Genomic DNA, 13,311 nt, shown 5'->3' with positions numbered 1-13,311 from the left:
TTCCTTCTGCCATCTTGCATTGTTTCGAGACTTGTACAACTCTGATTTGGGATAATATAGTTATAGTAGTGTGCTGGTTTTGGCTGAGAAGGGGTTAATTCTCCTCACTGTGGGGGTCGGCTACCTTTCTAGCTTCCCGCGCTCTGCCGCGTGGCGGGGGGGCTGGGAGGGGCAGGGCCATGGTGGGGGCGGCTGACCCCGACTGGCCAATGGCAGGTTCATTCCATACCATGTGACACCGTGACCAGTATATTGAGGGGGGGCAGTGGCAGCGCGGAGGCGTCGGGTTGGTGGGCGGCGAGCGGCTGCGGCGCGTGCGGTTTGTTCCGGCGGTTCGTTCCCCCTCTCCCCTCCCTTCCCCCCTCCCCCGGGGCTTTGCGCCTCTCGTTGTTCTCCTTTACATTGCATTTCTACTGTTGTTTCTTTTAATTTTAATTATTAAACTGTTCTTATCCCAACCCACAAGCGTTACCCTTCTGATTCTCTCCCCCATCTACCGGTGGGGAGTGAGCGAGCGACTGTGTGGGGCTGAGCTGCCAGCTAAACCACGACAAGTAGAAACAGTTTAGCAGCTTTAGGGTCTTGAGCACAGGTCTTATGAAGAGCTGCTGAAGGAACTGGGGTTGTTTAGCCTGGAGAAAAGGAGGCCAAGGGGAGACCTTATTGCTCTCTACAACTACCTGAAAGGAGGTTGTAGCAAGGTGGGGGTTGGTCTCTTCTCCCAAGTAACAAGCAATAGGATGAGAGGAAATGGCCTCGAGCTGTGAAAGGGGAGGTTTAGATTGGATATTAGGAAAAATGTCTTTGCTGAAAGGGTTGTCAAGCACTGAAACAGGCTGCCCAGGGAGGTGGTTGGATCACCATCCCTGCAGATATTTAAAAGATGTGTAGGTGTGGTGCTTAGGGACATGGTTTAGCATTGGACTTGGAAGTACTAGGTTTATGGTTGGACTTGATTATCTTAAAGGTCTTTTTCCAACCTAAATGATTCTATTCTACGATTTATTTTTAAATGTTATAAATACTGCTTGTGTGTGGTATTTGAGCTCCAAATTCAAATGACTTTTCTGGTATTTGTCTGAGTATTCCTTTATAATGATGTCTTTTTTTCATTCAAGTAAACTGGCTAAAATTATTTTGCTTGAAAAGTATGAAAGCAATTACACTTGAGACAATTGCTTATGGTTTCCTAGTGTTTAAGTTGGAAAGCCTTTGCCAGAATATGTGCAACATTACTGCATTTACTTTGGGTTTGTGTGCTTTTTTTTGCTGTCTCAGGAACTGATACAGAATGCAGAAGACGCTGGTGCCACAGAGGTTAGGTTTTTATATGATGAAACTCAGTATGGAACAGAAACTCTGTGGTCAAAGGACATGGCACAATATCAGGGTAAATATAATTTTTATTAATTTCGGCCATTATTCTTCAATATGCATGTGGTTCTATGCTTTTTCTCCTTGCTGTGTGGAGATGACCATATACGGATGACTGCATTGCTACTTCCACCTTACTAGGTGCATAATTTGTCTATGTTCTAATGTTGATAAATCTTTTCCAAAGCCTTCTTGCAGGTTGTCAGTAGCAGCTTTCCAACTGCTTCCAGTTAACGTTGTCTGAGAAAGCCTTCACGTTCTGCTTTATTCTAAGTCACTTCTCCCAGGGTGACTGTGTATCCTGTGATTTATTTCCCTGGGTTCACTTGCTATCCCAAACTACAAGAAAGGATTTTTAGTAGAGCAAGTAAACAAGATTTAATAAGACAGACCTAGGATAAAAGAATGCTTGGGATATTTGATAATCACATTCAGATTTTTTACCTATTAACCTCTACCATTTGAGACCTATCTCCAGTTCTTAGTGTAAAGATGACTCTAGCCCCTTACATTTCAGCACTCTTCAGGCAGTTCTGTTTTCTTCCTCATCTGTTATTCTCTCATGTTTATCCAAACTTTGGTCCTTGCTTCCTGTATACGGCAAATGTAGTTTCTTGTAACTTTGAAGTTTTTACATCATCTAATATTGCTTTGTGTTGCAGAGGTCAGTTGTGTATTTATCAAGCAAATTAGTTTGCATAGTCAATCCCCAAAAGGCACTCAGTCATGATTTGAAGATTTTTTTCAGTAGTTAATCATGTCTTCTAATTTGAATTTGTCTGTCTTACTTTCTAGACACAGGTTATTGTTATATCCTGCCACATATTCTTTTCCAGTGGAGATGATAGACTGTGATTAGTAAATCTTTCAAACATCTTTTTGATAGACTGAACAGATTGAGTTTAAACCTTGTGCCACAGGACACTTCTTTCAGAAGTTTTGTTGTTTTGTGCTTTCTGTTCAGTTTTTCAGAATCATTCTTTTAAAATGTGGACACCAGAACTAGATACCACTGCAGAATATAGATCTTTTAAGTACCATATACAGAGGTAAATCCATCTTCTTGCTTCTGTTTTTGCTGCTACTCTACACCTCCCTTTCATCACCAAGCATGATATGATGTCAGCTAGAGTCATAGCTTCCCCATTAAATTTGCACTAGCCTACTTTAAATAAATATTTTCTTTGCTAAGTTAATTTCCTAGAAACTTTTAACAGTAAATAGTTTTCTTCTGTCATCTTTTTAACACTTGCCTATTTATTATAGGGCCAGCATTTTATGCATACAACGATGCAGTTTTCACCCCCGAGGACTGGCATGGTATACAGGAAATAGCAAGAAGCAGGAAGAAAGATGATCCCCTGAAAGTTGGAAGATTTGGAATTGGCTTTAATTCAGTTTATCACATAACAGGTACTCTCAGTAGATATTTTATAATGAAGATGTTGAAGTTTTAAATTGTTGATCTGTTTTAGATATCTGTCAAACATTTGATATTTTCTCTATAGTGCATTTTTACCTTAGATCCCTGGCTAAGTTTCCTTAAGCGTTCATATTTTTCAAGGGTCTCCTTTGGATTTTGAAGGTTTTTTTGAGGAGATCTGTTTCTTCTAGTAACATCATTATGTACTTTGTCCCTTATATTGAAATGAACATTCCTTTACACTGTTCTTTCAGTTACGCACTGCTGTTCATACTGTAGAGGCCCATAATATAGGGTAGATGTGCAAATAGAAGTTTGAAAGTTTAGACTAGACTGAAACTTTTATGCAGGTTCTTTGCATAATAAGCAGTGATTTTTTTATTTCATGCTACAAAGGATATTCCATAATAAGGGTATATGCACATTTGCATTTGAGAGAGATAGTATGTACTCTTTCACAAGCTGGTAGTATTCAGTCTTGAAACCTATTATTCTGGCAAAACACTTTACTGCTGTACAGATGGTGACGGTATGGTTGAGTGTATGTGGATAAGAATCAGGGGGAAGGCCAACAAGGCAGATATCGTGGTGGAATCATGTTATTGACCACCCAACCAGGATGAAGAGGCAGATGAAATATGCTATAAGCAGCTGGGAGAAGTCTCACAATTGCTAGCCCTTGTTCTTGTGAGGGACTTCAACTTACCAGATGTCTGCTGGAAATACAATATAGCAGAGAGGAAACAGTCTAGGAGGTTCCTGAAATGTGTCAAAGAGAACTTCCTGACACAGCTGGTGAGTGAGCCAACTAGGGCAGGTGCCCTCCTGGACCTGTTGTTTGTGAACACGTAAGGACTTGTGGTTGATGTGGTGGTTGGAGGCCGTCTTGGGCACAGTGATCACAAAATAATAGTGCTTTTGATTCTTGGAGAAGTAAGGAGGGGGGTCATCAGAACTGCCACCTTGGACTGCTGGAGGGCAGACTTTGGCCTGTTTAAGGAGCCTAGTTGACAGAGTCCTTTGGGAGGCAGTCCTGAAGGGCAAAGGATTCCAGGAATGCTGGGCATTCTTCAAGAAGGAAATCTTAAAGGCACAGGAGCAGGCCGTCCCCATATGCCGCAAGATGAGCTGGCGGGGAAGGAGACTGTCCTGGCTGAACAGAGCGCTTTGGCTGGAACTCAGGGGGAAAAAAAGAGTTTATGATGTTTGGCAGAAGGGGCAGGCCACTCAGGAGGACTACAAGGATGTTGTGAGGTTATGGAGGGAGAGAATTAGGAGGGCCAAAGCCCAGCTAGAACTTAATCTGGCTACTGCAGTAAAAGACAGTTGGTAATGTATTTATAGAAGTATTTTTAACAAAAGGAAGGCTAAGGAGAATCTCCATCCTTTATTGGATGCGGGGGGAAACATATTGACAAAGGATGAGGAAAAGGCTGAAGCACTTGATGCCTTCTTTGCCTCAGTCTTTAGTAGTAAGATCAGTTGTTCTCAGGGTACCCAGCCCCCTGAGCTGGAAGACAGGGACTTCCCCAGCAGAATGAAGCCCTCATGATCCAAGGAGAAATTGTTAGTGACCTGCTACAACACTTAGACACACACAAGTCTATGGGGCCGGATGGGATCCACCTATCTCCCTCAGTACCCTTGGGTGAAGTGCTCACCAAGCCACTTTTAATCATGTATCAGCAGTCCCAGCTAACATGGAAGGTCCCAGTCGACTGGAAATTGGCAAACGTGATGCCCATCTACAAAAGAGGCTGGAAGGAGGATCCAGCGAGCTACAGGCCTCTCAATGTGACCTTGGTACTGGGAAAGGTTATGGAACAGCTCATCCTGAGTGCCATCATGTGGCATGTACAGGACAACCAGGTGATCAGGCCCAGACAGCATGAGTTCATGAAAGGCAGGTCCTGCCTGACCAACCTGATCTCCTTCTATGACAAGGTGACCTGCTCAGTGGATGAGAGAAAGTTTGTGGATGTTGTCTACCTGGACTTCAGTAAAGTCTTTTACAGCATTTCCCAGAGTATTCTCCTGGAGAAGCTGGCTGCTCGACAGGTGTCCTCTTCACTGGGTAAAAAACTGGATGGCCAGGCCCAAAGAGGTGTGGTGAATGGAGTTAAACCCAGTTGGTGGCTGGTCACAAGCGGTGTTCCCCAGGGCTCAGTATTGAAGCTAGTTCTGTTAACGTCTTTGTCAATGATCTGGACAAGGGAATTGAGTGCGCCCTCAATAAGTTTGCAGATGACACCATGTTGGGTGGGAGTGTTGATCTGCTTGAGGGTAGGAAGGCTCTGCTGAGGGATCTGGACTGGCTGCATCAATGGGCTGAGGTCAGTTGTATGAGGTTTAACAAGGCCAAGTGCCGGGTCCTGCACTTGGGTCACAACAGCTTCATGCAATGCTGCAGGCTTGGGGAGGAGTGGCTGGAAAGCTGACCGGTGGAAAAGGACCTGGAGGTGTTGCTCAACAGCCAGCTGAGTATGAGCCAGCAGTGTGCCGAGGTGGCCAAGAAGGCCAAGAGCATCCTGGCTTGTATGAGGAGTAGTGTGGCCAGCAGGAGTAGGGCAGTGATCGTGCCTCTGTACTCAGCACTGGTGAGGCCGCACCTTGAATAATGTGTTCAGTTTTGAGCCCCTCAGTACAAGAAGGACATAGAGTTGCTGGAGTGTGTCCAAAGAAGGGCAGTGAAGCTGTTGAAGAGCCTAGAGCACAAGTCTTCTGAGGAGCAGCTGAGGGAGCTGGGGTTGTTTAGCCTGGAGGAGGCTGAGGGGAGACCTTATTGCTCTCTACAACTACCTGAAAAGAGGTTGCAGTGTCTCTTCTCCCAAGTAACAAGTGATAGGACAAGAGGAAATGGCCTCAAGCTGTGCCAGGGGAGGTTTAGATTGGACATTGGGAAAAACCTCTTCACCAAAAGGGTTGTCAAGCATTGGAACAGGCTGCCCAGGGAAGTGGTGGCGTCACCATCCCTGGAGGTATTTGAAAGATGTATAGATGTGGTGCTTAGGGACATGGTTTAGCGGTGGACTTGGCAGTGTTAGGTTAACAGTTGGACTTGATGATCTTAAGGCTCTTTTCCAACCTAAATGATTCTATGATTCTAAGCATATAGCGTAAACTGTGCTTAAAATCTACATAGTTGTTAAAATAGTATGGGATAAGAGTCAAATTTTTGCTGAAATAACATTTTTAACCTTTGAAGTGAGCTTGTAAGACAGGATATTTTTTTTCACAATATTTTACCTAGTAGACCATGAATAAAAGCTTAGTTAATATGTTTAGTGGTTTGATAATTCGTAGAATTTGTACTTTTAAATGTACAAGATTACTGTTAGCAAGCCTTCAAGATCTGCAAATTATTAATGTAATAGAATACATCTTTGGTAAACTGAATCGGTTTATTTTCTGAAAATACTGGAATGATAAACTTATAGAGTTGAAAAAAAATATACATTTCGTTGCTCACTGTTTGCTAAAATTCAAATAGTTGAGTGACTATTCATATATTTAATTCCAGAATAGGAGTGTGCTTGTTTCTTCCTGCCAATAAGCACTGAATTATACATTATCAGTATTATGCTAGGTTTATTGCTGTTTTATAACATTCGTGTTTCTTGCCATTTTAAAATTTGTTCTTAAGACTGTATTTGAAAAGGTGGTCATTTTAGGATTATTAATAGTTGTTCATTTTTGTGTATACAGATGTCCCTAGTATTTTCAGTGGTGACCAGATTGGAATGCTTGATCCCCATCAAACTCTTTTTGGACCTCATGAATCAGGCCAGTGTTGGAATCTAAAAGAAGATAGCAAGGAAATCAATGAACTTACAGACCAGTTTGCACCATTCATCGGTGTATTTGGCAGCACTAAGGAAACCTTTAAGAATGGAAACTTTCCTGGTACCTTTTTTCGTTTCCCGCTCCGTCTGCAGCCTTCCCAACTGAGCAGCAACGTTTATGACAAACAGAAGGTTTTGGAGCTGTTTGAATCCTTCAGAGCAGATGCAGACACAGTATTGCTCTTCTTGAAGAGTGTTCAGGATGTTTCATTGCATGTTAGGGAAGCTGATGGAACTGAGAGGCTGATTTTTAGAGTAACTGCTAGTGAGAACAAGGCCTTGAAACATGAAAGACCCAATTCTATCAAAATCTTAGGAACTGCAATAAATCAGTATTGTAAGGGAGTTCCAAGCAATAGCATTACATGTGTGACATACCATGTAAATATTGTTGTAGAAGATGAGAGTGTTAAGGATGCACAGAAAACATCTTGGTTAGTGTGTAATTGTGTAGGTGGTCGAGGAATGTGTACTGAACTGGATTGTTTAGCTGATGACTTAAAATTTGTTCCTACTATTGGAATAGCCATGTCTTTATCAACTAATGGGGAGGAAAAAGGAGCTGTAGCAGATTTTTCAGGAAGAGCGTTTTGTTTCCTGCCTTTGCCTCCAGGTGAAGAAAGCAAAACTGGACTCCCAGTTCATGTTAGTGGTTTCTTTGGTCTCACAGACAATAGGCGGAGTATCAAGTGGCGAGAGCTGGATCAATGGAGGGATCCAGCAGCTTTGTGGAATGATCTTCTTGTGGTAAATATAGTGCCAAAGGCATATACCACCCTTATTTTGGAAGCTATCAAACGAATGGAGACTGAGAAGAATTCAGATTTTCCGTTGTCAGCTGAAAGAATTTATAGGTTATGGCCTGATGAGAACAAAATCAGGGTACCCTGGAAACCAATTGTAGTACCTCTCTTTAAAGAGCTGCTCCAGCATACAGTTATTTACTCAGTGAGTAATCAGTGGATAAAGGTGGAACAGGTGCACTTTTCTGAAATGGATGAGAGTTTGGAGTACACACAGCCTGTTCTCAACTACCTCCAGAATTCAGGGAAGCAGATTGCCAAGGTACCAGCAAATATTGCTAGTGCAGTGCACCTTACTATTTCTACTGCTAAAGCTGTGAAAAAGGTGACTCCTGCTGTAGTACGGCAAGTACTAAGGAAATCTGGACACAGTGGACCTGCTGAAGAAAAGCTTCATCTTTTAGAGTTTGTGCTTTCTGATGGAGTCTACAGTGAACTGATTGGATTGGAGCTTTTGCCATTACAGAATGGAAATTTTATTCCTTTTTCGTCATCTGTGTCAGAACAGGATGTAGTTTACATAACATCAGAAGAATATCCCAGGTACACTTAATATTTTCAATATTTTTTGGTTTTAGTTTAAATGTTAAAACAGAACTTCTGACTGTTACTTGCTTATCAGCAAACAAGATGATATGCAGCAGCCTGTAATTAATGAAATAAGGTGTAGCTAGAACTCGGTTCTCTGTATCTGTGTACGTTTGTGTGCATATGTCTCATTTGAAAAGTTTGACAGCTACATGCCATTACAACTTCATAAAGAATCATGTGATCTAGGCTGTAGGGGACTACCTCAGGATATATTTCAAATTATATTTCTTCTGAGTTATAAATAGGAGGAGTTTAGAAGGAAGTACATTAAATTAGGTAATGGTAAAAGTTTGGTTGTTTTTTTGTTTTAAGCTTAAAGCTTATGGTTACTTCAGGCTTTTTTTTTTTTTAACATAACACCCTTACTTTCAGTGAAGGGCTTAGTACTAAACACTTACTGGTTTTAGGAAGTAAGCAGATACTACCACGGAAAGAAGTGGGCTTCTCTTCTACATCTGCTGTCTCATTTGTTCTTTCCAGTCCCTCTCCAATTAACTTTTTTTCCTTGCTTATTTCCCAGCTCCATCAATGTTACAATTTTGTTCATGTTTCATCTGCCAAAAAAGCTTGCACTGACACTGGGGAGAGGATAGGAAAGAGCAGGCTAGCTGGAATAATTGCCCTTGGGGTCACTGCGGGGAAAGTGTAACTACTGCTTTTTATGTCTCTACTGCATTATGCACATACAAAAGATCTCTTGAATCTGGACTCCTCTCCAAGTAATCTTTTAAGAGGTACTGCTTGAAGTCAGATGCACCAGATGTCGTACCTGTAACTGTTCTTCCTTAATGACGTGTTAGCTGTAATATGTTCACAACCACTCTTCCTCCTCCTTTCCCTCAGAGTTCCACTAATTTTCAGATCCTCAGCTTGAGGGAATGTGACATTTGACATGTGCTTTGCTGCTTTTATTGCCCTATGAATCATTTATATGGGAGGTAGAGGAGGGTTGGAGCGTGCCAATATAGATGTTATTGAGGTAAAAAGTACTTCAAGTAAGGTCCTTATGTAAATTGTGGTTTCAGTGTATGTATAGACAATGCATCTTCAAGAAAAGCAGTTGAATGCCGGTAACTGGTCATCTCACATTGCTTGAGGGAGTTTGTGTTTTTCAAGTCTGCAGCTGTTCTTTTTTTTATTATTATATTCTAAACCTGTGATCTTTCTTGTTCTAGGCAATTCAGGTTATTTATCAGGGGATTAACACTACTCGGAGCCTGTGATTCTAGTGTCTTCTTTTAAAAACAATAATAATAAAGATGATAAAAAATGCTCTAGCATCTGTTTTGATAGGATTTATCTTTTGCTTTTCTTTTACTTTGTTCTCCTTCCACAAGCTAAGCCAGTATATTAATTAATGCAGAAAACATTCCCATGATGAGACTAACAAATTTTCCTTACAGCCCTGCTTCAGACTAGTCATAAGATACTTTTTGGGGAACTTAATGATGCCACTAGATCTTATTCAGTTTGTGCTGTCTTGTTAATGGACTTAGTTTGGTTAATCTTGTAAAACTGATACAAAAGCATGTTATACCAGGTATAAATCTACTTGTTAGCTATCACAATACAGAAATATGAAATAGTAATGCTTTATTTGCCTCTATTCTTGCCTACAGTAATTATTTTTTTAAATTCTGATGTTATAAATATAATGAAGAACCTCTGCTATGTGTTTTAAAACACTTTCAACTTAATAGTTTGGCTCTTTGGATATTCATATTTGGAGCCTACTTAAAAAGCCGAAATAAACTCTTACGAATTTCTTTCTGTTAACACCTGTGGAAGAAAAAGAAAGACTGTGTTGGTTTATGTATAACTGACATTCCTGCTGTCAGAATTAAACTGGATAGTTATTTTTTATTTCAGGAAGACCAAAACCCTAAAAAGCTATTTGGTTTTAAGTGCTAACATAAAGGAAGGGGAGGGAAGGGCAGGATGAGACTGACTCTTGGCTACAATAGTCTTAACGACTGTCTGCAGGTCTTTTGGAATCCACAGATCTGTGTGAAGTCCTAGAATTATGTGGTGTGTTTTTTGTATGCTTTCAAATCAAATTTTTAGAGACAGAATAGTAGGTGCTATTTTACCTCTTTTTGTTGTTGTTAGAACACAAGTAGGTGAAAATACTTTTCTAATCCCAGTTTTTCTATCAAGAGAAAACTTGCTTAGACCTGCTTTGAAAGAAGAGTAGTTGGAAAAATTCTTCTTATTACTCGCTGTTTCTAAATGTATAATTGTCTCACTTATAAGAAAATGCCCACTGAAAGCCCAGTTCTGCATAATGTAAGTGATTGCTTTGCATGCGACTGTCTTACCATGATGATTACCATGCTGGTAATTTCTGTACAGCAACATAAATTAGACGCTTTGCTAAAGTGTGTTTTGCATGTTTTTGTTTGTTTGTTTGTTTTTAATGGTGTGCTTAGATCACTCTTTCCTGGCCTGGAAGGAAGGTTACTTTCTGATGACCTGAAGCCTGAGGTTCTAGCTGCTTTGAAAGAAGCTGCCAAAAGCCGAGGTAATAAGTCTTCTGTGTTCTCATATAGTGAAACAGATTGCTAATGACTAGTTCTAAACCCAAATTTAAAGAAATGTCTGTTTGGAAGTGGAGTTCGCTAAATAAGTTGGTCATCTAAAAAATGTTGTTTGAATTTGAAATGACACAAATGAAAATTACAAATTAACAAAAAGGCAAAAACAAATGAAGGATGAAAATTTACAATAACAGTATAGATATTCATTTAGTAAAGCATGTATTCGAAGTTCATTCATTTTATGCAAATAGTATTCTTCCACTTAAGACAGTCTGAACTGAATTCTGATTTGCATTTGTAGTATCTGCATATGCAATAGCTATGTCATGGTTTTGGTATTGTGGATCATCTCTTATCTCACAATCGCAAGTGATCATTTTAAAAACCAGATGAAATTAGCTTAAGCATCTAGCCTCAGGCATACTGTAGAGCATATACTTTCATCAAGTGTTCCCTGAGTCTAATTCATATGTTATGGTTGCCTCAATGTGAACTTACTGAAATACTTCCAGTCTTGATCAAAAGACTTGGTGAAGAAGTTTGCTTCATCTCTAAATAAGATGCTTCTATGTTTAACTGCCTTCACAATTAATTTTTTTTTTCCTCTTCTTCTACTTGGACTTTGTCTATACTTACCTTTCCACCCATGCGTTTCATTATGCATTGGATCGGTAAAGTTGAAGTCTGAGTCTCAGAAGTCATTTCATGTCAACACAATTTGCAAACAAGTCACTCTTCAGCTTATTTTACTCTTCAATGTCTAGCAAATGTGCTTTTCAGAAAAAGATCCTCGTCTCTTTTTTTTTTTAATTGCTCAATTTAGTAGAATCCTTTTTTTAGATTTAAGACATTAGAACCAGACACAGAATACTATAAATCACTGTCTTGATTTGTAGTTTTTGATGCCCTTTATCATGGTCTTCAGTCATTCAGTCACAGTCTCTGTTTCTTTGGTCTGTGTTCTGACCTTTTTTCCCCTTCAGTCCTCTGTTTATTATTGTTCCTGGTCAGTTGGAAGCCTACTCCTTTCTCCATGGTTTGATCATTGCTTCATTATTAAAAATAATAGAAAAATAAGATAATTCTGAGGCTAAGGTGACACCTTGCCATATTTTAAAAATTTATCTGTGAAAAGATTGAAAGAATTTGAAGTGACTTATTGCATAAGCACTGTAAATATTTAAAATAATATAAATTGTATGGAAGATATGAAGTCAGTGCTGGGACTTTCATTGAATATGAAGAACATCAAGTCTGAAACTACTATAAAGCAAAACATTGTTCTAAAATGCAGAATTGCCAAAGCCTTATGGGCATATTACATGATGAATGTTGTGTCTGTTGTTGCAGTAGAATACGCTTGTTTTAATTTTTTTACTGTTAATTTCCCCCCCCAGTACTGTTTCTAATCTATTTTGTTTTGTTTTAATACAGACTATAAACGTTTGAAAGCAGTGACTACTTTAAATTGTGTATCCAAACAGTGAATATTCTTAATCTGGGATAGAACCATAAAGAACTACAATTTACTCTAGTAGTAATTGCTGGGACTTTAAAAAGAACAGAAATATATAGGAATCAAGACAGCCACAGTGAGATTAGATGGATGAAAAATTGTATGGAAGACAGTAATGTTAGCTTTGAAAAATGCCAGTTCCTTGTGATGATACCTTAAACTGGCTTTCGACATGTGTTGTCCTAGATAATTTCCTCCAAGTGAATGTGACAAAGCAGTCCAAAACCATGCTTAAATTAAAAAAAACAGAGGGAAACAAACAAATCAAAATACAGTTTGACAGACTATATGCTTGAATACATCTTAAACAGAAAAAGCAGAGGTGACTAAAATGAAAAAAACCAAATCCCTATATATTCATAAAGCAATGCCTTGCTGAGTTCTTCTGTGACATTCCTTCACTTCCAGGCTTGGTCTCTGAGTTGCAACAAAGCCTATCTAGTCTTTTTTGTTCCTGGGAAGGTATTTGGTCGCTTTTAGGGTCTTGCTTCTGTCTCTCTTCTTCCTCTGGCAGTTTCTTTGAACAACATTTTTCTAGGGACTTGTCCTTGCTTGGTAGTATGCCTCTCATTGATTAGATGAACATATTTTTGTAAATGAATATGGCAAGTATAATTCTTCTAAATCTTCTAGAAATGCCTAAGGACTTTTAGATGATACTTTGTGCGATTGTAGTGCCTACTTTTCTCTTCGTTCTACCGCCTCCTAAATTATTCTTCATTCTAAGGCTTCGAATAATTGTGAAGTACAACTGCTGTACCATAGAAGTTGTATGTTATTATAAATAATAAGTATTAGAGGGGGTTTTGGCATGTTTTGAAACCTTACCTATCAAGAATTTTACTTACATAGCCGTAGAAATTATATCAGAGAGATTCCTGATACAGTTGCTGAAACAAAAACTTATTGTATTATTTCTTTGAGAAAATGGATGCAGGTTTTTTTATTGTGTTGTACAAAGACAACCAGATCTTTTTTTTCTCTCCTAAAATGTGTACTGTATTTTTCTAGTTAATAACTGTTTCTATATTCAGTGTGTTAATGTGTAACTCATGAGCTGTTTTCTAAAAATGGATTTGATTATATTCTAGCTCAACAGCTTCTCTGGGGATTTTCAGGTATTGTTATTAACTGAAGATGTACTGGTTTTGATTGAAGCTTGATGTTTGTGTGAATTTGGTGATCAGCTATTCTCATTACCCCAGCTTTCTTGTAAACAAAACTT

General features: G+C 39.3%; 1 protein-coding gene across 4 annotated transcripts in view; it reads left to right on the top strand.

Annotated features, from left to right (window-relative positions):
• SACS (sacsin molecular chaperone) overlaps positions 1 to 13,311 on the top strand; it is a 66,908-nt gene that overhangs the window by 39,536 nt on the left and 14,061 nt on the right. For 2 of the 4 annotated variants that reach the window (XM_075083499.1, XM_075083506.1), the window contains 4 exons: positions 1,279 to 1,390; positions 2,641 to 2,787; positions 6,503 to 7,985; positions 10,463 to 10,554. In XM_075083499.1, the coding sequence (XP_074939600.1) occupies positions 1,279 to 1,390; positions 2,641 to 2,787; positions 6,503 to 7,985; positions 10,463 to 10,554 (1,834 nt within the window). Of the gene's footprint in view, positions 1 to 1,278; positions 1,391 to 2,640; positions 2,788 to 6,502; positions 7,986 to 10,462; positions 10,555 to 13,183; positions 13,205 to 13,311 lie in introns of those variants that run through there. The other 2 variants (XM_075083515.1, XM_075083526.1) reach the window with 2 other exon arrangements.

This window comes from Phalacrocorax aristotelis, chromosome 1, assembly GCF_949628215.1.
Source record: "Phalacrocorax aristotelis chromosome 1, bGulAri2.1, whole genome shotgun sequence".
NCBI classification, from domain to species: Eukaryota; Metazoa; Chordata; class Aves; order Suliformes; family Phalacrocoracidae; genus Phalacrocorax; species Phalacrocorax aristotelis.
Note: the sequence above shows the minus strand (reverse complement) of the source record. Positions and strands in the feature narration are given on the sequence as shown.